This window comes from Lissotriton helveticus, chromosome 10 (genome assembly GCF_964261635.1).
Source record: "Lissotriton helveticus chromosome 10, aLisHel1.1, whole genome shotgun sequence".
In the NCBI taxonomy this organism is placed as follows: domain Eukaryota; kingdom Metazoa; phylum Chordata; class Amphibia; order Caudata; family Salamandridae; genus Lissotriton; species Lissotriton helveticus.
Genome location: NC_136071.1, coordinates 182,891,700 through 182,917,440, shown reverse-complemented (window position 1 = coordinate 182,917,440; position 25,741 = coordinate 182,891,700). Strand labels below are relative to the sequence as shown.

Genomic DNA, 25,741 nt, shown 5'->3' with positions numbered 1-25,741 from the left:
TCCTAGGGGCTACAAAATTGTCGGGGCCAATCGGGGATCTGGGAGGGGGGGGGGGCAGCAGTAGTGTTTAGGAATTCGTGGTCCCTTACGAGTGAAGCAATAGGGGATTGGGTGGAGGGGGAAGCCCTGGATTTTGCCCTCACCATCACCCCTCACTTTACACTGGGTGGGACTCTGGTTTATCATCCGCCAGGTCCTCCTGGAGCTTTTCTCAAGGCATTTGATGATATAATTATCTCTCGTGCCCTCCGCTACCCTAAATTTCTCCTTTTCGGAGATTTTAATATCCATCTGGATACCCCATCCGCGCCAGAGGCGAGGGTTCCCTTGGATTCCCTGGGCCTCACCCAGCTGACTCAATATGTGATGCTTTCTTCTCATGTGGGCGGCCATCTCATTGACCTGGTCTGCTCCAACTTCCCCATCCAAGTTGCTGATCCTGAGCCTGTTACGTGGTCCGACCATTACCTGATTAGGTTCTCTTGGCCGTATGGCAAGGACTTGTAGAAACCCTGTCCCACTTGCCGCTCCACAATCCAAGAAGATTAATCGCCCTGCCCTCACTATGGCCGTAAGCCAGTCTCGTCCGGCTCCCGCCTCGGATTTAGAAGGGGCGGTGGACCATTTCGATCGCTGGATCAGTCAGGGGGTCAGTGCCAGCTCCAAGGCTAATAGTAGTAGCATTCGGCGCTCTCTCCCCTCGCAACCCTGGTATTCCTCTAAGCTCAGGGACCTGAAACTGGGTTGCAAGAGGCTGGAGCTCTGCTGGCGCAAGAATTTTTGTGTGTACGCAAAGACGACCCTGCGTTTGTCACAGAGGGAGTACTATTTGGCCATTAGGATGGCAAAAAGCGACTACTTTGCCGGGAGAATTGCGTTGGATCGGAACAATGGTAAGGAGATCTTTGCTATTGTCCGGAGCTTCCTATCTCCCTGTGCAGAACAACGTTCACTACCTGTATCGCAGGAATGGTGTGAGGAGCTATCCACCTTTTTTGTTGACAAGATTCTAAAGATTCAGGATAGTGTTGGCCCACCTTCCAGAACTACGGAGAGCCCCTCCCCGGAGACTTCCCATATTTTGTGCGCGGTCACTGCCCGGCTCTTCTCATTTCTGCCCACTACCGAGTCAGACATTTTAGCCATTCTTGGGTCTCTTAAGTCTGGCTCTCCCACAGACCGTTGTCCGGCTCGGGTACTAGCTGGTGTAGCCGAGGAGGTTTGTCCAGCAGTAGTGGATATTGTTAATCTTTCCCTTCAGTTCGCCTCGGTACCGTTCCAATGGAAGCAGGCTAAATTGTTACCCCTCCTGAAGAAACCCTCACTCGACCCTCTGCTTCCTGCCAACTACCGGCCTATCTCGCTCTTACCAGCTTTGGCCAAAGTCTGCGAGAAAGTGGCCTTTCGGCAGCTTGAGGCGTTCGTGGAAGCATCAGGTGCTCTACACCCTGCTCCGTCGGGGTTTAGATCTGCCTACAGCACGGAAACTGCTTTGGTGGAAATGTCAGAGGCTTTTAGAGAGTGTCTTGACGGGGGCAGCAGGGCGGCCCTGATTTTACTCGACCTCTCTGCCGCCTTCGACACGGTACCCCACCAGTTGCTCCTGGCCAGGCTATCTGCTATTGGGATTTCAGGCTTGCTCGGGGATTGGGTCAAATCCTTTCTGGACTCCCGGTCGCAGCAGGTCTGCCTGGCTCCCTGTGCCTCCGCTGTCAAGGACCTTACAACAGGGGATCCGCAGGGCTCCACTCTGAGTCCTCTGTTATTTAATATATACTTAACCCCTCTGGTTTACCTGGCAGTGGAGCTGGGAGCCAAAATAATAGCGTATGCTGACGAAACTCAGCTGCTATTTACTTGGAGGGGCTAGGATCTTGACACGGACACCGCCCAGATGTGCCTAGCTGCAGTCTTTCACTGGCTGGCCCAGGCCTCTCTCAAATGCAATGAAGATAAATCAGAGGTCCTCCTGTATGGCCAGTTTCCTTCGGACTTCAGAAACTGCCTTTGGCCACCTTACTTCCCTAGCCCGTGTTCTGAGAGCGGGCCTGCGAAAAATCTGGGGGTTTGATTTAGCGAGGATCTACGATTTAGCGAGCATGTAAAAAAACTGACACAAGTTTGCTTTGGAACCCTCAAAACACTTCTCCCACTGCTCCCGAGAGTGGCCAAATAGACAATTACCCGTGCCCTGATCTTGTCAAGGCTGGACTATGCCAATGCGTTGTTCATAAGCATGCCTGGCTATCTTCTGCGCACACTCCAAATTATTCGGAATGCCGCGACTAGACTCCTTTTTAATGCCTCAAGGAGATCCAGCGCGCGGCAATACCTACGGGAACTTCACTGGCTGCCTGTGGTTCAGCGAGTGCCGTTCAAAGCTATTACTTTGGCTCACCGGGCCCTGCATGGGTATGGTCCTATCTATCTCAGGAAGCGCTTTGCCTTCTATGTTCTGAAACGACCTCTTCGATCTGCCTCTGTCCGCCGGATGATTATCCTGCGTTTCCGTAGAGTGCGTCTGGGAGGCCAGTCACTCTGTCAAAGCCGCTGAGGCCTGGAATGCGCTACCTCCTGACCTCCAACTTATACAAGAGTTCCAACTCTTTAAAAAGCATCTAAAAACACATCTGTTCAGTAAGATCATCTAATCTTACTTCTGTCACTACCCTAGCTCTCTCCCGCACCAGGACACTCAAGAGTAACACATATAATATAACATAACATAACATTACCAAGGGGTGCTTATTTCATGCACGGACGTATAAAATATATGCAGTTATGCTGCTTGCATGTAACACATCTTACCCAAATGATAATTTTATTTCACATATTGTATCATCGGGAAAATATGAGTAGTTTATGCATGATAAGATAGAGACTCAGATAATGCATTTTATTAAGTCCAATCATTAATATTCCTGGTGATGGAATTAATTCAAACCTTATTTTTTCTATATATTGGTACTATTTTTTAACTTCTGAGTGGATTGCTTTGGACCTCTGACACTTCTTGAGTAACCCTTTTTTCACAACATAGGTGAACATGCGTGACCACCTTACGCGTGTGTGGAGCTTTGCTCCTACCACCACAACACACTTTAGGGAAAGGGTGACACATCACATGTAAATTGGTTCCATGAATACATGTTTTGCCATTCCCTTTCTGGTTATGACCATAAGAAAGCTCACTTGGCAGTCTTACCCTTAACAGAGAGTGAGGTTGGCCAAGTGCCTTTGTATGACCTAAAAATGAGTACCTAATTGCTTTTTATAATCAATTATCCAAGAAAGAACATATAAAACTTATAATTGAAAAACAAAAATGGAAATCTATCTCAGCACTGGAGGGCTCTAAATTTACCATTCATGCAGGTATTTGGAGAACAACTATAAGTGCAAACTGGAACAAAATTAATTGTATACAGTATAAAGAACTGTTATTTGAGTAACTTGGTGTCACTTTTTTTTTAATCTTATCTTGTGCAAACCATCTTACTCCTCCTTCTCCACTGCTTTGCAGCAGATTTGTAATCTAACAATTATCAGCAAAAAGGTTTTGTAGCACCCATAAGCAGGATAATTATGAAGTAATGATGTGCCTACCTAAATGCATAGTTGGACAAGGGTATGACAGTGATTTAGAATTGGATCCCCAAACCTAGATTTTAAGCTGAGTATCTTGATCTTATACCGTTTATGTGCCCCACAACAGTACGCCTTTATTTTCAGTGCAGTGGAAATTTCTGCTGGTGTGGTGTGTTATTCATCTTTAGAGTGACGGCAGCGGGGTTGTGCCTGTGATTGTGTCCCTTTTCGAGTCATCAAAAGTTTTTGAACATCTGTTTTTTTTCTGAAGACTGTCAAGAGGATGTGCGGTCCACCATCAAGACAAGATTGGTCAGTGCCACGCCTGCACTGGAAAGTGCTTTCTGTAGCATACAGTGCATAAGTAAAATTAATGATTGAGCTAAAGTAGAATAACTGAAGTATATTGCACTAATAGGGGTGGGGGATATTCTAAAAATACCTACTCGTTCTAGGGATGGGACGCTTTAGAAGTCTATGTATCCTGTGAAAAACGCCACTTGTCCCTTATGGTGCCTGCAGAGAGGTGACCAGTTATAGCATCCTTCTCTTTGTATCACAGCTCTTATATTAGGGTCCTCATATTGAGACAGGACTCCTATTATATCAGGGTTTGGATTCTGGCAAACCTCTGATTTGGTCTATTTCAGCAAATTTGTTCACAGGCCAGAAAGTAGGCAGTGAGCAATAGTTCTAGTTCTGGAATGCCCTGTGAGTTTGTGCACACACACAAACCTACAGTTTTAAAAGTATTCACCAACTCCTCTCTGATCTCATAACATACTAGAAAATTGTGTATTTGTATTTAATCGGGGAGAATACGGGAAGCATTATAATTAGGCGCAAATTGATCAATTTTGCATATGTGTACACTTTTGTTTATATTGGAGCTGCTGTCAGTAATGTAAAATGAGGGTACAGCTCACTACATTTTCTTGAAGTGCTCGTCCTACTTGTAAAGGCTTAACATTAATGAATCATTGATATCCTTCATACAACGCATAAACATGGATCCAAATCTTGCTTTAGATGCTGGCAATCCCCTTTCCCACAACCTTACTGGGGTACTGTAAACCAGCTGCCGAAGGGGTTGTGCTACATACGGTTGGGCCTCCTTTGTCCGGTGGACTCCTGCTTAGTTCTGCACTGACATTAATTGACTAAGAACAGACAAGTGGCTGCGGATTGTATCATTTGTCAATAATGGCAGAATTATATGCCAAATAAAAAGTGAATATAAATTTCTATTCTAAACAAGAGATTTTCGGGCTAAATGAATGTTTTATGTCTTGTGTAGATGAAAAAGCGTGGCTTGGAACCCAGCGTGGCCACTTACTCAGCCCTGTTCAATGCCTGTGCGGAATCTCCCTGGAAGGACTCTGGTCTACAGCATGCCTTAAAACTACGGCAGGAGCTGAAGTCCAAAAATATAGAGATGAATCTCATCACCTATCACGCCCTGCTGAAAGCCTGTGCTCTCTGTTCAGATCTCAGAACCTGCTTTGAAATATTCAAGGTAATGTCTTAACCTTTTTTTCCATCGTTGCCGATATTACCTACTGAGTAAGCAGACACTTGCTGTGGACATCTTTTGCAGCTTTTTATTTCATAAATTTACATGCTTTGCAAACGTCTACCATCTAGTAATTTCTTCAAAATGGTTTATTAAGTTGGGGCATCACTCAGGGAGCATTAACAGAGAAGCTATCTATAACACTTTGATTAGTTAAACTGGAAGTCGAAAATCCCTTTGAAATGAGTGTGACGCCAGGCTATTTTATCAAACTGTCCAGTTTAAAACAGCTGACTTTTTTTCTCCCACCTTTTTATCGAGCAAGGTATGGATGAAACAAGTGGATCTATAAGTGGCAGGAGGCTTCAACTCGACAAGTTTTGTCTTCTTTTAATTTTTGTAAAAATGGTTTGCATTAAAAGTAGAATTACACTGAGGAAGGATGAAAAATTACTGTAGTGATAATGTGCACTATTTATACTAAGGTAAATGTCAGGTTCACAGTTTGTACAAAAGGGGGTGGTGATGGACGGAGGATCTGAACCAATCAAACACTCCCACCCAGTCAACAGATCTGGGTTTAATCCATCACCGTTCATTAGCCCACTCTGCCACCCCAGTTCAGACATGGCCATATGCAAATCAGTCTGACCCTGTGCCTCATGGGAACAGTGCAGCCCGAACTGCCAAGCCATGCCTCCCCTGGACCGGAAACAAGCTTCCTAGGACCGGTTTCTGGCATTTCAACCATCTTCAGCCAGGCTTGCTTGAATCCAGTGGCAAAGTGAGCAAGGGGCTCACGTCTGAGCATACCATGCCAATTTATGGCGAACAAAGCGGTACAAAAGTGGGTGGTGAAGGACGGAGCATCTGAACCAATCAAACACTCACACCCAGTCAACAGATCTGGGTTTAATCCATCACCGTTCTTTAGCCCACTCTGCCACCCCAGTTCAGACATGGCCATATGCAAATCAGTCTGACCCTGTGCCTCGTGGGAACAGTCCAGCCTGAACTGCCAAGCCATGCCTTCCCTGGACCGGAAACAAGCTTCCTAGGACCAGTATCTGGCATTTCAGCCGTCTTCAGCCAGGCTTGCTTGAATCCAGTGGCAAAGTGAGCAAGGGGCTCACGTCTGAGCATACCCTGCCAACTTATGGCGAACAAAGCGGTACAAAAGGGGGTGGTGAAGGACCACCCCCTTTTGTACCACTAGGTTCACAGTTTGTGGCTGCCTTCACTGGCTCAGATTGGGAGTAAACTGTTCTTTGCTACTGTTCTGTTTATGAAATGAACACTATGTCTCTCTTTCTCTCAGTGGATGTGTCAGAGGCACATTTCGGGGTGATCTTTATTCACAGAGGAATTTAGCATCTAAAATGTTGGTTTCAAAACTATGTGGTAAATGCGGAAAACCCATATTTATATGGTTAACGCAGCGACTAAATAAACCTCTAATTCCACTACCCCTCACCGTTGCCCATTGTTTATTAACAGTTTATTCAAGAAAGATAAATAAAAACGAAACATTCTAATATCAATGAGACCCATTTTAGCAGCACTTTGAAGAAACCCGCTTTTTTGAGCGAAATGCCTAAAAATATTATGTACTATAAAACGTACATAATGGGCACCATGTGAACTGTGGTTCTATATTGACCTATTGGGGTTCTAGTGAAATCTGCTTATTGCTCTGCCTTCGTCCTTATGGTCCGTGATGTCACTCGAGATATATATATATATATATATATATATATATATATATATATATATATATATATATATATATATATTCCTTGTACTCGTCTCACACCACCAGGAATTTGTTTACAATAGAGACGAGGCGAACCCAATTACGTGCTGAAATATTTTATTTTTCCTTTTCGCCCAGCACCGCCGCCATGACACGTTTCGGTCCCACTCGGACCTTGATCACATGACACGTTACATGGGGCAGGCCACAAATTTAAAGTGATAGTGCAACATAGTGAAATATAGACCTGGACAAAAGACTTTCACCCCGCCATGCTTGAAGTAGCTGTAAAATACATAGCATTTTCGTGCAAAGCAATGCAAATCCTCTGTGCAATTCATCAATAAATATTTATAATAAATATCTATGGTAAAACCAATTCTATTCAATTGACCATTATTAAAAGAAATCTTATTTATAAAACACGATTAATTAAAATCTGTGTTAAAATTTCTAATAGGCAAATAGATTGTGTCTCAAAAAACTGAAAATGAGATAAACACATATTATACACAGTGGATAAGAGCAGCTTCAATTATAGCTATGGCAGCAAACAAACTGAGAATAGAGCCCAAGTGGGCATTCACAATTATTTGTCCTGTATAAAGTGCAAAGTGTTTATTAAAATGTGTACCAACCCTAAAACCAATTTTGTGCAAAACCGTGATATAAAATACTGTACTTTAATTTATGCGAGCGGCATGAATTATTCATTGATGGACACATGACGAAGATAGATATCTAAAAAAACAAATTTCTAATACTATTCACAGGTATGTATAACAATCTTCGCTGGAATTCAATCCGTTAGGGCTTTTTGTGTCCATTTCAAGTATGTATTTGGTTCCCAACTTTCTTAATTTCATATTGCGATCACCACCACGTCTTAATGGGGTGATGCAGTCCAAGACATAGTACCCTAAATCATCAGGGTTCTTGGCATGCTTAGCATCAAAATGTATGTATGTATGTGTGTGTATGTATATATATATATATATATATATATATATATATATATATATATATATATATATATATATATATATATTTATTTATTTTTTAAACACAATTATACTCGCACTCCACCAGGATGTTTCTTTAAAGCAGGTTTAATGTTAACCCAACGCGTTTCAATCTTTCGATCTTGCTCACGGTTACAAACATTTGTCCCTTCTTAGTTTCCATATTTATACCAGGAAATCATGCTTGCATTTCAATGATGCATTCTGGTTTTGGAAGTTATGTTATGACTTTTTACAATTTTCTATACCAGGAATTCATACTAGCATTGTTACGGTGCATTATGGTTCTGGTAGTTATATTTACAGTTTCATTTATATCACATTTTCGGCAAAGACATGGTTGATAGCAAGTTATTAATGTTGGTCAATATGTGCGTGTGCAAGTTTTTCATGTACAAATTGCGCTTATTAACCCCATAATTATGTGGTCTCTAAGTGAGATACATTTTGTTTTATACTGTTTTTATACAATTATAAGTATGATTGTATAATCTACATCGGGCTTAATGGACTTTACATTTGTAAGTATTGCGCAATACTGAATTTTGTAGGGACTAAGTGCCCTGGTTCAAACAACATATTTATATCTTCCACATATTTGACCTTTCTCTAGCTAGTTCCCGTTCAGATTGTCTGTTCGGGTGTAGAGATTCATTAAAGGTGCACATGAAGTTCTTCATCGCCATTTTATAAGTATGTGAGAAAGATCAAATTGGCTAAGTATTTCAAAAAGCGAGGGCAACAGAACACAGACCCTACAACTGAGAACACTTCAAGTAATGAACATTCAGGATGGAGCATACAAGATGCACCATCACTAATAATCGCCCACGAATTAGCACATGAAATAACGGAAGAGAATGTCTCGGGTACGCAAATATTGAATGAAATGGGACAAACAATTAGCAGTCACCCATGTACAATCTTCAAGAAGCAATCAAAATGTTGTCCCATTTTATATCCTGGAAACAAAATTGACACTTTTTATGATCTGGTAAATGAGGAATTGGACAAAATGAGTAATAACAACAAGAAACAAAAAGAAAATCTAACAATTGAAGAACGAAAAGCGTTGGAAAGTCTGATGGCAGATGAAAACCTTGAAATCAAACCCGCCGACAAAGGCGGGAACATAGTAATCCAAAACAAATCTGACTACATCAAGGAGGCAATGCGGCAATTAATGGATACAAAGAACTATAAAAGGCTGAAAGAGAATCCAATGAATGAAATGACAAGAGACTTAGAAATCCTATTGAAACACTGGCAGGATTCGGGTCTATTGAATGACAATGAAGTGCAGTTCCTCAACAATCAAACCCCAATAACCCCAACAATATACTTTCTCCTGAAAGTCCATAAGACATTAAATAAACCCCCTGGGAGACCGATCATCTCCAGTTGTGGGTCTCTGTATGAGAATGTCGCCATCTACGTTTACCATTTTTTAGCCCCCATTGTGCCCACCTTACCATCATATATAAAAGACACGGGGGACTTCCTTTAGAAACTTGATGAACATTGAATGGATGGATGGTTACCGGCTGGTAACCATAGATGTTGTATCGCTCTACACCTCCATCAATCACAAACTGGGGCTGACAGCAGTACAATATATTTTTTAAACAAAAACCTCTAGATCAACTAAAACATTGTAACATGCTGATTGAAATGGTAGAGATGTGCCTTACCAACAACGTATTTCTATTTAACAAGGTACACTATACCCAGATCTGTGGAACAGCCATGGGAGTTTCCTTCTCTCCAAGCTACGCCAACCTAGTAATGGGATGGTGGGAGAAATTGGTAGCTTGGAGAGAGGGCAACGATCAATTCACAGCCAGAGTAGTTCTCTGGCTGCGATTTATTGACGACCTATTCCTATTATGCAATGGACCTAATGATGAATTCCTGACCTACAAGGAAATCCTGAATGAGAACGAAATTGGATTGAAATTCACTCATAACATAAGTACAAAGGAAGTGGTATTCTTGGACACCAAGGTCTATGTCCACAATGGTCAATTGGAAACTACTGTCTACAGAAAGACAACTGCTACGAACAGCATGTTACATGGACAAAGTTTTCATCCTGAAGTAGTAAAAAAGAATATACCATATGGTGAATTCATTAGGATGAAGAGGAATTGTTCCAATCGGATTGAAATGAATAAGAAATTTAAAGAAACTGCCAAAAGATTCAGCAACAAAGGATACAAAAAAGGTGATATAGATCGAGGAGAACTAAGAGCAAGAAAAAAGGATCGAATTGAAACATTGATACCGCAACAAGAAAGAAAAACTGAAAAAGACCGAAAGGAACCAATTAGAATGATATTGACCTACTCAAAGAAAGCCAAAAAATACGTAAAACACTACAGAAATATTGGCATGTCCTGCAAAAAGATCCTGGCATAGGAAAAGAACTTGGCCAGTTTCCCAAAATGACATTTAGAAAGGCACCATCATTACATGACAAACTGGTCAGCAGCCACTTTGAAGAAAAGAAAAAGATCAAAAACTGGCTAGATGGGAACCGTCAAGGCTTTACAAAATGCATGCAATGCAAAGCCTGCCAGGGGGGACAAAATCTGTCCAAAATACAGGATCCAAAAGGCAAAATCTTTGCAGTAGAAAGCAAAATCACATGTAAAACAACACATGTGGTGTACTTATTACAATGTTTTTGTGGAAAAAGGTACATCGGGAGTACCATCTGTCCCTTACACAAAAGGATCTTGGAACATATCCGAGCCATAGAAAATCATGACTCGAGCTATGCTATGGCCAAACATATGTTAACACATGCAAAAGAGAAAAAAACATGGAAGGACATCACATATTCTGGACTAGCAACAATTCCAATGAAAGAAAGAGGGGGGACTAGACTGATGACCCTACGTAGATTAGAGTCAAGACTAATCATTCGATTTAAGACAAAAATCCCCGGAGGACTAAATGGCGATGAAGAACTTCATGTGCACCTTTAATGAATCTCTATACCCGAACAGACAATCTGAACGGGAACTAGATAGAGAAAGGTCAAATATGTGGAAGATCTAAATATGTTGTTTGAACCATGGCACTTAGTCCCTACAAAATTCAGTATTGCGCAATACTTACAAATGTAAAGTCCATTAAGCCCGATGTAGATTATACAATCGTACTTATAATTGTATAAAAACAGTATAAAACAAAATGTATCTCACTTAGAGACCACATAATTATGGGGTTAATAAGCGCAATTTGTACATGAAAAACTTGCACACGCACATATTGACCAACATTCATAACTTGCTATCAACCATGTCTTTGCCGAAAATGTGATATAAATGAAACTGTAAATATAACTACCAGAACCATAATGCACCGTAACAATGCTAGTATGAATTTCCTGGTATAGAAAATTGTAAAAAGTCATAACATAACTACCAGAACCAGAATGCATCATTGAAATGCAAGCATGATTTCCTGGTATAAATATGGAAACTAAGAAGGGACAAATGTTTGTAACCGTGAGCAAGATCGAAAGATTGAAACGCGTTGGTTAACATTAAACCTGCTTTAAAGAAACATCCTGGTGGAGTGCGAGTATAATTGTGTTTGGTGGATAATTAATGACAGGGAACGCCCGTCCCTGACTCTCGCACCAGCTATGAAAAGTGTGCCCTCGGTAACGGGCTTACTTTGGTGGTAAAAAAAAATATATATATATTTTTTTTTTCTTTCAGGACCCACTGTGTTGTTATTATAAGGATTCCCAGGGGTGTGTTTAGACTCGGAAGAGTCATGTTCACATGCATATCCTTCCAAATCAAAACACTAAATAAACAAGGAAAATGAAACACGGGCTAGGTAAAAACCTCACATATTCCTTCACTAATGACATGAGACATAACTACTTCACAAATGATATCGTTGACTACATCACAAATGACACCATACACATCTGTATCATACTTACTGATAGTAGCCACATGCCCATGTTAACTAGGGTTAATACAGTGCTATAGACACATTTTGTGCAGCAATGACATTTATAAGGCATCAATGTTTATTCCCAAAACTTTGCTAAAGAAGATTTTGAGGCATTGCTGACTGTAGAGAATGTAGAGTGTAATAGTGTCCCCCTTAGAAGTAGTTATCTCTGACTGGTGTCAGCATTACTCTCAGTTGTTTGCCATTGTGCCCATTTCAGGAACGTATGTAGTGTAGTGGATTGTACCATACAACAGAGGGGTATTAATAGGGTCTGACAGAAGGTGTCTTTTCTGTGGCAAATGAACATCTGTTAAACTCTTGATTTAAAATTGGGGGTTATGTGAAGTCTTTGCGAGGGTAATGCCATTTAGGCGAATAGAAAACTATCCACAATTGTAGCGTGTTGAATTACTTCGAATCCACAAGCCACATAGGACGGTGTTACAATGATTGTATGATGTCATCAATGATGTCATTTGAGATGTCATCAATGATATATTTTGACTCCACCTGCAACCACCGACTCAAATTAAGCACTTTTATTACCATACAATTCTATAGCATCACTTTAACGTGTATTTTTTCATTTAATTTCTGCTTTTGTATGATATTTAGCCAACTCCCTTGATGGGAGTGTTGGCTTCAAGGCCCATCCTCCAGCAGACTTCCAACTTACATTTGTGTTTTTAAAAAACTTTTTTCGTGTTACTGTGACACTCCCGCAGCAGCTGCCCCTAATTCTTTACCAGCATGATACTGTCGTACTCTGTAAGCATTCACTTAGAAGCTTGCACAGCCCAGAGTAAGCTTACACAGCACTGCAGTACCATGGGGGAGAAGCTAGGTGGCCGCTCATGTGGGAATACTTCTGTACTTCATGGGAGAGCTGCACTGAGTCCGGCAGATGTAATGTGGTACCAGGAGCACAAACATGTTTTGCACTAGTCATGGTGGTCGGGGTGTCCCTATCCTGCCTCCTTATACCCTGATTCTTGTAATGGCAGCCCCAATATTTTTTTCTTGGCTTCAGCCAAGTAATCAAATTGCTCAGTACTGCCACAGCAGCATCAGTATTGAAGTGACCAACAAGAGAAAAAGCTCAGCTACTCAGATGACCCTGTTTTTGTAAATTGTAGGGACCACCAGACCAACAGTTCAGGTATACCTAACTTTTTAACCCATTCAAGTCCAACCCAAAATGCAAATTTCTTGAAAACGGCTAAACAGATTTAGACCAAGTCACAAATAGCACTGTTTCTGAGTACAGTTCTAACTTTGTGCCAAATCTGATGTCATTCCATTCAGCAATTCTGTGTCTGGACAACGTTTCCAATGGAAATTCCCATGGGAAATCCTCATTCTGGGGTCCCTCCCCTTTTTCTTGGCCCCCTCTTGACAGATTGGCGCTAACATTTCCACATTAGAGCTGAGATGGATGAACATTTTTTTAAAAGGTTTTGTGAAGATTCATCAATCAGCATCAAAGTTATTAGCAAAACTGTAAAACTACTCTTCCTACGCTGGCTCTCACCAAACACAGTGGCGACCACAGATTTGTTATATATGGAGAGAGCGAGACAGAGCGACAGACCAGTAATGCAGAGCTATGGTCCTGGCAACCTCTTGTTTTTCCTCCTCTTTCCCATAGATGCATTTCCCCTCCGCTCTAAGGCACCTCCTAGCCACGTGTCGTTAGTGGCTAAGAATTATCTTGTAACTTCAGTGATTTGTCTCGTAATCTGTGAGCATCTGAAGTATAAGAAGAGCACTATCCAATAATGTAAAGGTAGAGCAGGAACGGGACTTGTTCTCAAGGGATATTTGAGGACTGGACATGAGATCTGGCTGACACAACGTGTTTCTCTTCAAAGTAGTGTTTCGTTGGTATGATGAACAGGCAGCAGGGTAGAGCGTGGAGCGAGGGGACCACATGTCCAGTTCCTAAGATGATAAGTGAATATTACAAGAAAGGAGGAAGAAAATATTTCTTCTTTAAAAGGATGTTCTAGGATGATCAACTGAGAATGTGGGCTGGCTTGTGATTTAGCTCTTTCTATACTTATGAGATGCTTACGGGTAAATAATCTACAGGTTCTCAGTGGAATACTTATCAGGGCAGAATCTTTTAAACAGATGCCCGAATTAATGGTCCTCAAATTCCAACAACTGTTGGATTCCTCTGTAGGTATTGGATTGCAACTGAACTAGAAATAGAAGTAGTTACTCTGTTCCTGAAAAGGGCTTCTCTGATGTTGATTGAACAAAAAGCCATTTTTTTTATCTCCGTTCAGGATAATGTCTTAAAATTGCAGTCTTTTGACCGTTTCAGTCCTTTTTGGGTATGCACTCTCACCTGTTTCCATGTAAAAGAAATTAATATCCTGACATGGAAACAAGACTGTCCTTTCAGGCTTTTTAGATGAGCTATAATTGGCTGGAGATGCAGATGTCTTCAGCACCTTAACTCTATTGGACATGTCGGTTATTTTTTACCAATCATTCACCCTATACTTGATAGTTTCATATATCTGGGCATGAAAGGGTTATGCTGAAATGGATCGTTTAATTTCTGTCAGAACAGAGAATATGTATTATGTTGCCTCTATTTAGAAAGAGAAAACCTCATGGATGTGTGAGTTTGTTAGCTTTCATCTATAAGCCTCACACACTTTGACATCTATGTCATTGCCCCGCCCAATCTAGTCAAAAGCTTCATCCTGCAATTCTTCTTTTGTGCTTATGGTACGCAGATCTTTATCGGGTATGTTTTTGTAAATACAGCATCTTATAGTTGCATTAATTCATTTGTTTCATCAGTTAATTTCTGAAGAAGCCGAACTTTCTCATGCTGAATGGTGGTAAGCTGAGGTTCTCGTGTGAACTCCTGACTTCTGGTCTGTTGAGCTGGACCCTGTCTCGACTCAGGCACAGTATTCAAAATCCTAGGGGTCCTTTGTATTGAGAAATTTTGATTTGCTCAGTTGGTGTTTGCTCTTAACAAATCCTTTCATCATCAGATTTGGATGCTCTCAACTTCTATGGTTGCTATAACTGCTGTTTTTTTAGGATTGACTGTTGACCTCTATCTAGGCTTCCCACAATACCTTGTCTTGCAATTGCAGATCATCAAACATGATGCACACTAGTTGACAAGTGGGCTATCCTGGCAGGCCTGAAACATCTGTGTATGCCTAGAAGCCACTTTTAACAGTCAAAACTCTTTTTTTTTAAACTCAAGGCTATATTTGGCGATATTCTCACTTTTGATGCCAATAGATCTCCTTTGCTGAGACAGCTTTGTTAGGCTAATGATCGTCTGCTAAATGTATGGTGGTTCGAAAGTGTTCGGGAGATGAAGTGGCGAGTCTTTGCTTTTCGGAACATCGTACTTCCTTTCTCTAGACTCACTTCAACTATGCTGTCTTTAGTACACAACTAAAACGTTGTATGTTTTTACAACGAATTGGGAGTTTGGTCAATCTGGGAGTTTTGCTCTCTTAGTTTAATCGTATACTACACAGCAAGTGCTTAGAAATCCTCATTGAAGGAAAGGCCACCTACTGTCATTGGCTATGTTGAAGGTATGCAACAACATGGTGTTAGTAATGTTAACCTACAACCACCAGGACCATCTCTGAAGATTCTGACATAATTAGCAGTGGATGTATTATTAGTGTCTTTCCAGTCCAAGCTTTCAGAGAACTCCTTATTCATTTAACTAATTATAAATGTGGAATACATTTGAAGCACCCCTTACCCTGTTGTGTAGTTGAACCCACTATACCTGCATGTCCAAAATGGGGTTATAACCTGTCATCCTGTCTGTAAACGTTTTACAAGTGTACTATAAGAGGAATCAAAAACATATTTGAATAATAAAAGTGAATTGTTCTCTGAACTATTTGACCTGTATAGCTTTGTTCTCCATTTAAAGAGATTTTGGATTCTACAGAGGTTAAAGATTTCATGTTTTCAATCGGGTTACTTTGAATATCACACATAAGGCCCTTAGTTATTACACATCCATTTCCTTTTGGCCCATGTGTTTCTTCTTTACCTCGGCGTTTCTTACCCTCAATATTTTCGCTCTCAGCTTGACGATCAGTATTGTCCGTTAACATATAACAGACAGCATTATACGGTAACAACGAACAATGACAGCATAGATCACAATATAAAATATAAGAAGGGAATACGGACCTCGTACCAATAGGAATATGCTCATGGCACATAAATGGTTTATGTAAAAAGATTAAAAAAATGCCCAAATAGATACTCTATCAAACCTCTTTCAAATTATACTTCTGCAGGAGACATGGGAAATTGACCCCTTTTTTTTTTTTTTGCTACAAGGATATAAAGGATACTATGCGTCTGCAATTAGACATTGTAAATTTGGCCGACGGTGCGGAGGCTTGGCAATATTCATTCTGATTGACCTGAGAATTGAACATGAGCAGTTGGTCACGAATAATTCTAACATCCAAGCAGTAAAGTTGAAATATGTAACAAGTGAGGAAAAAAACTCGAAAATTTTAATATTAGTTAACCTAAGCACTCCACAAGGAAAGATATAAGTGCAGCTCTTGCTGGATTTTTATTGGACCAAATAATAGATGAGCCGATTGCAGATTTTATCGTTCCAGGTGATTTTAATATAAACCTGTTAATACATTTTATATGGGATGATTTTATACAGTCCCAAAATCAACAATGGGTAATTCCAGAACAAATACTGGATCCCATAATAAATGCTAAACACAATCCTATTGGAAGAAAACTTTTGATGAACGTGGAAGCATTGGGACTAAGAATATTAAACGGCAGCTTTGCACCAGATATACCCCCAGCTTGGTCATTTCAAACACAAAAGTCTAAATTGGGAATAGACTATACAATGGTATCCATAAATATTTTCGATAAAATTGTTTCCTATCGACTAAGGAAAATGTTAGATAGCGAACATAGTCAACAAATATTACAAATAAAATTGACATGTTCGAAACATCAAAATTATTTGACAACGCAGGGTCAGACCTGTACCACCAATTACAGGAACAAATAATAAGGATGATATGAAAGAAAAGGCACAAGAATTAATTAAAGAATGTTTCAAAGAAAATATCACGCGGTCTGCAATTAAGCAGTGGGAACATTTCACGCAGAAAATAGTTAAATCGTATGATGCCTCTTCTCTTGCTCAGAAAAAACAAATGACTCAAACGGAAAAAAGTGATACTAATATCAAACTCCCGCATGCTATCAAAAAAGTTAGGCAGACCCGTAATAGGCTTAGGAAACAGCTAACTAAGCTCCCAAATAATGAAGAAATACAAATAAAACTAAAAAGTGTCAATAATAATTTGAGGAGATTGATTTGGAACGAAAAAAATAAAATCCGGCAAGAATTGTGGACAAAAATCTTTTATGCTTGTAACTAAGCAAACTCAAGGGAGTTTTGGAAAACTATTAATAGATTAAGCAGGCCAAATAAATCTGTGGTAGCATTAGCATTAACTGAAGATGAATGGTTTACATTTCTTTAAAAAAAAACTAAACTCTGTATCTAGACTAAATGTTCAGAGAGACGGGCAGACAATGAGGGTTGAAACAGACCTAGAATGTGATCTGGAAATTGTTATTGCAGAAAGTCAAGTGACCAATTTAATAAAGGATCAAAAAGATGGAGCACCAGGACCAAATGGCATCCCATTTGCTCTCTACAAAGAAGATCCAGACTTATGGGCTGCATATTTGACAAAGGTTTTTAATGAAGTTGTACAATCTGGGCAAATACCGAAATCGTGGAGAGGATCATTAATATCTCCTATCTATAAGAAAGGAAACTGCCAATTATTGGAGAATTATCGTCTGATTAATCTCCAAGATACTGACGCAAAATTGTTTGCGGGGCTATTACTATCAAGTTTAACAGACTGGGTTAAGGAGAAGTGGGTACTCCCCCCCCGAATCAAACTGGGTTTATCAAAGGTCTAGGAACTTCCACAAACATAATAATCCTATCGGTTTTAATGGATAAGGTGCTTTTAGCTAAGCAACCCCTCTATTTTTGCTTTGTCGAATTCAAAGCGCATTCGACTGCGTGAACAGGCACCTACTCTGGATGAAACTTAAGGATCAAGAAATTCCAGATTCACTACTAAAAATGATACAATTATTGTACTCTGACAATTGGGTCAGGGTAAGAATTGGTGATGGTCTAACACTGACCAACGAAATGCATACGACGGGAGGATTAAAGCAAGGGTGCGTCCTTGCTCCACTGCTTTTTAATCTATTTCTAGCAGATCTCACTATTACATTGAATGAAGTTAATGCACATCCGCCGAGGCTAGATGGAAAGCAAATATCTAATCTTTTGTACGCAGATGATGTTGTACTATTAAGTCAAACTAAAGTGGGCCTGCAAAGATTAATTGATCGTATATCAATGGACGCAAAAGAAAATGAAATGGTAATAAACAAAACTAAGACCAAGGTAATGGTAGTTACAAAAAATACAAGATTTAAAAATAAATGCAAATGGACATTAGAACAAACTCGATTAGAACAGGTTGATTCCTACTGGTACCTTGGAGGTATATTTAATGACAGTGGAAACTTTCTCCCGCAGAAAAAAGATATTACCAGGAAAGCTAATAGTTTGGTTGCAGCATTTCAGGATTATACAAAAAACACTACCTGCATTGTCCTATTGTCTTTTACTAAAGATCATATCAGTGAAATTATTACCTACCCTGACATACGGCTGTGAGGTATTAAACGGGAAAGATGCGGAGATAATTAATAACGCAGTTGCTAAAATGTATAAGATCTTATTTCGCCTACCGAACAATGCCTCGCAAGTGCAGGTGAGGTTGGAATTTGGGATGAATAACCAGCTGATTGCAAGGAAAGGTCAAGCCCTTAAAGTGTGTAACCAAATAAAAAATTATCTTGAAAACCAAATGTCCCAGATATAACGGGAAGAAGTCAAAGACCATCGGAAACTACAAGTCTGGGCCTATCTAAATAAAGCAAATGAAGAAGTTGGTGTAATACAATTTGGGAGAATACAATTACCAAGGAAAGTTTTAAAAGAACAATTAACAAACTGACTAATCAACTGTCGCTGATAAAAGATAAAGATATATTTGTAAAAAGAAGACACGAATGGTCAATTATAAATGGATTCAGGAAAAAAAAGTCCAGGAATACCTTGAAACATCATGGTTGTAGCAAAGTATACAAATCTTTATCAGAGCACGTTTTGAATTATTGCCGGGTTTATGTCATTTACCTCCATGGAAGAGCAATGAGGAGAACAATATATGTAGGTTATGTAAATGTGGGCAAGAGGATATTATACATCTATTATGTCTTTGTCCTGAATTAGAAATTGAAAGGAAAATCACCCTTAAGAGACTATTCAATGTTCGTGGAGTAAGGACATGTAGACAAGCATTGATGGCATGCCTAAACTCTAAAGATATATTTATAAACTCTGCATTTGTAAAATTCTAATGTGTTGTTGGTACAAAACTTGAAGATATTAAGTCTTGAATTTTAGTAACTATGCGATATTAGAAAAATCGTGTATATAGTGTTTTAAATTCTTTTATACTTGGTGATATTTTGAGCATTTTTGTAAGATTTTAATTAATCAAACAAATGTGAACTTGAACTCGTTCTGGCTCAAGGTATAAACTGGATGTAAACTTTTGGGGACAGCTGGATCAAGTAGTATTAAATTATTGTCCAACCATTTCGGAAGGCCTGAAATTTTAAGAATTTGTGATGCTTTTAGATGTAATACATCATTCACACTGAGGCTTTTAGAGACATTTGGGGCTGCAATACTTCATTATCTCTCCATTATAGTGATTTGCTACCTGGTCTAGAGTTATATTTGGAGCTACCAAACTCCCTCTAGTACTGATGTATTCCTTTTAATGGCTGCCGAATGAACAATAATTCACACATCTCGTAAGCATGAGATGAATGGGGTGTTGCTAATATTCAGTCCTTATTTTCTTGCAGGAGATTGTACAAAAAGGCCACAGACCCACAGATGAGACTTTCAGCTTCCTCATGATGGGCTGCATAAAGGACAAGGATGCTGGGTTCACATACACACTGCAGGTACATTTTGTCTGTCTAACTGTACAGCTGTGGTATAAGCAGGAGTTGTTTACTTACAGGTATCTTGTGTGCACTTTATAGGTACTACTGGTGATGGGTTTCTGCCATGAAGGAAGCATGGTCTGTCTCGTGTACTTGCTCATAGGTTGTGAAATATATTTACATGTGGATCTATAAATGAGAAGTATTGGGCGTATTATGATTGCTTAAGTTTTGAATTTTGATAATATAAGAAAGAAAATTCTCAAAGAATGCACTAATGAATTCATCGGTGTAGGTACAAGACTACCAATGCTGTAAGGGTGAACCGAGAAAAGCAGCCATTTACTTATACCCCTTACTACTATCCTCCTCCCTAAGCTTTACAAGAGGGCTGACAAAAGATAAAATGAAATATATGGTGCTGGGAATATTCAGATTAACACGTTTGCTTAGCGGTAGGGTGGTGTGAGGTGGTCCTCTCTGTCACCAGGTTAACTGAAACTTGAAGCAATGGCTCCATGACATATTAACATAGGAGGGAGTTATCATTTGTCCAGCTTAGAAGCAGGACTTTATATTTATTTACCTTTTTCTGATTTGATAAAGAATGTTGTGCATAATAACATCAAGCTGTACTTCCAGCCAGTAGGAACAAAAACATGAGTGAGAGGAGAGCTGAACAATACAAAATAATTACCGAAGATGCTTAAATCCTTGTCCATGCCCTTCTCAAATGTAGTCAATGTGCTGAGGGAGGGTGGTGACTGGCGGTAGTGCTGGAGCATTTACTTGAAGCATACAAGCAAAATCCTCATTTCAGTCATGTTCGTCAGAGCTATAATGATGATACTTGAACTCAGAAGCATGGCTGCTGTGCATATTATTCGTCCTGGAGTGTTACTTAGTGAAGTTTCCTTCTCCATCTAAGGACATCTTTGTCTACTCAGTGAGCACCAAAGCAGTTTCTGTAGCATTCTAGTGTTCCTTTCCTTTTGATGTTCAGTAGATGGGCCACTCCACAAACTTTTCAGTATGTTGGGTGCAATGGTCATGGGCTCTCTGTCGTGTCCTTTTTGTGGTCAGGCGTCACCTCGGGAGTTTGTTTGTCTAGACCAGTATACCTGGTCATTTATATGTCACCTACTACTATTGTTAAACTTGTTGTAATCTCATAGTCGCGTGGTACAATTCAAGCCAGTTAAACACTACTGTGATTGCGGTGATCTGCAGGTCATAAATTCAAATCCACGAAAGGGAAACTGAGCCTCACAGCCTTCTAATATAAGTAAATTGAGCACCATTAAATTGGATAATAATAGTCCCTGTTATTTATAGTGGTTAGAAATTACAACAGTGCTGCATGAAGTGTTTTATAAGACACAAGTTATTCTTATTTATATTATTCTTTCAAGAATCTGGAAGAAGAAGGCTTACTCTGAACTGCTCACCAGTCGACTCATCTGTCTGTTTACATGGGCCTTTGGTGTCTGGCATGGACTGAGAAAAGGACTGGGATGTTAAAAGCAGAGAGCATCTGCAATGCTTCTAAGATCCCGATTCCGATCTCACTAGGAAAGCCCTCTGTATGACTTGGATCCGGAGGGCTTTCCAAGCGAGATGTGCTCCTGGAGTACGAACGAGCAAGTACGATGCTGCTGAATGCTTACGGTCTCTATTAGCTCGGATTCCCAGTGAACTCTACGGGAGCCCGTGTACAGACGCGTTCACAGGCTCCCTTAGCAGAAAAGGGTTTGTTGGGGATCAGCGTACACCCTGTGGTGGCCCCCTATGGTGCCCACCACACTGTGCATGCCTGGATCGGGGGACCCATGGGCACACCCCCGGACAGATTCGGAGGTCCCCGGGTGAAGGGGGGCCTGCTACAGCCCCCAAAAGTACGCTTCCGACAGCGGCTGTCCAAATCGTGTATTTTACTCGCTCTGTCGGAATACAGCTCCATAGCGCGGCACGATTTGGCTATGAACAAGACGAACGGACAGGTTCGGGCCCCGGACATGATTCGGTCGGCGTGTATGCGATCTTCGCAGCGTACTTGGTTGTTCAGACCCGTGTACGATTCGGTCGTAAACAAGACCTACAAACCGGATCTGGGAAAGCCAAATCTGATCCGGAGGCCTTCCTAACCACATCAGAATCAGGCCCTAAGTTGTAAAGAAACTGACATTTGCTCTGGGTTTCTACCCTGTAGCCAGTTATCCAAAGGTAAGAAACTGAACTATCAATATAGGAATCACTCCAGAGAGCAACCTTTAGTGTTTTCAATATCTGATGGTTAGGAAAGTACAGTTGAAATTGAGATGTTTGACTGGGAATTTGGATGGGGGACATGAATGATGGGCGCAGTGAGATGCTGGTGAGGAATATCCTGATCATTTTGTCGCGGCTTACAAGAATGCTGCCAAGCTTTGTGTTGTCAAAGAGCAATTGATAGTTGAGGTTGGAGGGTCTTCTGGAGTGAGCTAGTGTCAGATCATAGGGAGACTGAGGAAGATGCAGAGAATAGGGTGGAAAGGAGAATTTTTTGTAGCTAGTAAATTAGGTTTACTAAACCTGCAGAGGTAGATAGGGTGAAAATGTACACTGTGACTTGGCTTGGAGAGCTGTATTGGAAGTGACAGAAATGATGATGGTCTTCAGGGTGGAGTAGTGATCATGATCAATCTAGCGAGTTAAATTTAGTACGTTGGAAATAATGATGGTGAAGGGCGTTTTGCTTGCATGACATACATTAATAGACTTGTTAAGAGAAATTCAGGCAGTTTCAGTGTCTCTGCTTGAATATTGGTGGCGAGATTGAAGGAAGTGACACATTTTTAAATGTAAGTTAGATTTGTGGTTTACAAGGACAGTAAAATATGGTGCATTTCGCTCATTCCTTGAGTTGTAGACTGAATGGGCTATTTAAAGAATGAGTCTCCCACAGCCAGCATAGCTTTCATTCAAAAGCCTTGTACTTTTTTCAAATCGACTAGAAAGTGTGTATCTGTTCTGCCCAGAGTCTCCTCTTCAGGTGCTTTCAGTAAATGTGTACAATAAGGATGACTTATTTTTGAATGAATTATTTCTAATCCGTGATTTACAGATGACCAACAATTTTGAGTTGATATCTTCAGTGTTTTTTGACCTTACACTTAGTATTTAAGACCTGACATTGCTCTTCTATGACTTTTCTCCTTTTGACTTCACTTGTTACACTTTGTTAATCGTAGTTGAATTGTAGTGTTCAAGCAGCAGAGAGAGAATTGAACATGATTATAACTTTTTATCAAATATTCTGTGACCACTTTTTTATGAAACCTGCATACTGATGAACAGGACAAAGGCAACAAAAAGCACTTTATGTAGCCTTAATATACTGAAGTATTATTTAAACTACAGATGTGCACAGTACTTTTCATATTGTAATTGCAAGTGACTCAAGAAAGTATTAAGACACTCTATTTTTTCATTCCAACAGGTCTGGAGACAGATGCTGAGACTAGGGCTGAAGCCTGACCATAGCAGTTACAACTTACTTCTGCGTGCAACAAGGGATTGTGGCATAGGAAACCCATTAACGTTGTCTAATATGTTATTGCAAACCCAAAGTAAAGCCTCTGTCCCCGTGTCCCTAAATGCTGGCCGGCGTGCCCAGTATGATAAACGTCGTAAAGTGAAGGAATGTAACAAGATACCCATCACAACAGAATTTGACATTGAGGATTTGGAAAAGCAGATATTTTCAGTGCATCCCAAAAATCCTGCAGAATATATGCCAGGTGGAAACACTAGGGACGGGGACCAGTGTCTTTCTGCTGGTGAGGATAGTTCTCTTTCTTTGGACAGGACAAATCTAGACTCCAAAATGGTAGGAGATAAGGTGGCTTTGAACAGCACTGTGATGAATCGAGGCAACCCCAGTCACTTACCCCAGACTGGCCAAAACCTGCCAAATTTGTTGAATCTAAATGTATCTTGTGGGAATGTGGTTTCTTTGAGCAGCATAACAACCCCTTCGGACAGGCTGGCTCTGATTGGGAACATGGAAGGTTTCTTAAAGAAAATGGAATCGGACAATGTAACGCCTGACATCAAAACGTTTACTCTGCTGGCTGAAGTGCAGGACCCTCAAACCCAGATTGAATCTGTTTTGATTACGCTCATGGACAAGTATAAAGTTAGAGCTGATGTTACATTTTTTAATACGTTGGTGAGGAAGAGGAGCAAACTGGGGGACCTGGAAGGCGCAAAGGTAAGACTGTAGTGATATTCAATGCCTGAGCCATCAATTCATTGCAAATGTCTTAGTTTAAGACCCAGAAATATAGGTAAACAACATCCTATAATGAATAGGCAAAATTTTCAGGAGTTATTCATGGCTAGCACTGTGTATATGAAGTATTGTTTACCCTTTAAAAAAATGGACATCCTACTATCTTCAGAGGTGTGCTATTTGTATTTGTATTTGTATGGGGTATTTCTAGAGCGCTAACTATCGCTCCGGAAGGAGCATCCTGGCGCTGAGAAACACGTGTACAAACCGAGTAGGAGGCTCTAAATGGCTGCCATTACGAAACCATCTGGCAAACTAAAGATCCAAGTTTTTAACTGTCTCCTAAAGGCATTTTCCTGTACAAGGAGTCTGAGGTTCAAGGGCATGGCGTTCCAGGCCTTAGCGGCCAGTACTGTAAACGTCTTTCCTCCTTTGGTTTTAAGCTTGAATCTAGGGATGTTGATTAGATTACCTCCCGATGACCTCAGGCATCTCAAACGATCATAACGAGTGAAACGTCTCGTAAGATATTTCGGGCCTGTCTTATTGAGGGATCTAAAGGCGGTTAGCAGGGTCTTAAAAAGAATCCTTGTATGTAGGGCAGCCAGTGAAGGGTCTGAAGCGCGGTAGAGGCAGAGGATCTTCTAGATAATTTCAGTACTAATCTGGCTGCCGCGTGTTGGGCACTCTGTAGCTTTTTTAACGTATTTTTTTTAACACCGGCCATTAGGCCGTTGCAGTAATCTAATCGCGATAGTATCAGAGCCACTGCACCGATTTTCGAGAGTCTATAGGCAAGAAGTCAAAGAACTTCTTAAGGGATTTGATAATGCTGAAACAGCATCCAGCTGTGTTCCTTACATGCTGATCGAAAGACAGAGAGGAGTCAAATAAGACCCCTAAATTTCTTGCAGTTTCGACTAAAGGAGGCAGGGCGGGTGACTCTTCAGGCCACCAATCCTTAGAACAAAAGGAGGCCTCTTTACCCAAAGGTAGAATCTCGGTTTAGTTAGCATTACATCTTAGATGGTTATTGTCCATCCAACGGAATACATCCGTCAAGCAGATCTTAAGATTTTGTTCTGCTTTGGTGGAGTTTTTGTCCAGAGAGACTACGAGTTGGGTGTCATCGGCATAAGATGTTACAAATATGCCGTATGACTCTATTAATGCAATAAGTGGGATCATATAAATATAGAACAATAAAGGGCTTAAAATCGAGCCCTGAGGGACCCCCGATAAGACCTTTTTGTCCCTGGAGAGAAAAGGGACCAAAGAGACCGATTGAAATCTATCGGTCAAGAAGGATACTATACAAGACAGGGCAACGTCTGTTATACCTATACCTCTGTCTATCAATCAAAATGTCATGGGAGATGGTATCAAACGCTGCCGTGAGGTCCAGCAAAATCAGGACAGCCTTCTCCCTTCGTCCTGCAGGAATTTGATGGAGTCAGTGAGCGCAGTTTCGGTTGAATGTCTAGGTC

General features: G+C 40.5%; 1 protein-coding gene across 1 annotated transcript in view; it reads left to right on the top strand.

Annotated features, from left to right (window-relative positions):
* Window positions 1-25,741, top strand: part of PTCD1 (pentatricopeptide repeat domain 1) — an 82,653-nt gene that overhangs the window by 20,611 nt on the left and 36,301 nt on the right. Inside the window, exons 4-6 of the mRNA XM_078665057.1 lie at window positions 4,886-5,104; window positions 19,898-19,999; window positions 23,460-24,233. Coding sequence (XP_078521183.1) covers window positions 4,886-5,104; window positions 19,898-19,999; window positions 23,460-24,233 — 1,095 coding nt within the window. The remainder of the gene's footprint in view (window positions 1-4,885; window positions 5,105-19,897; window positions 20,000-23,459; window positions 24,234-25,741) is intronic.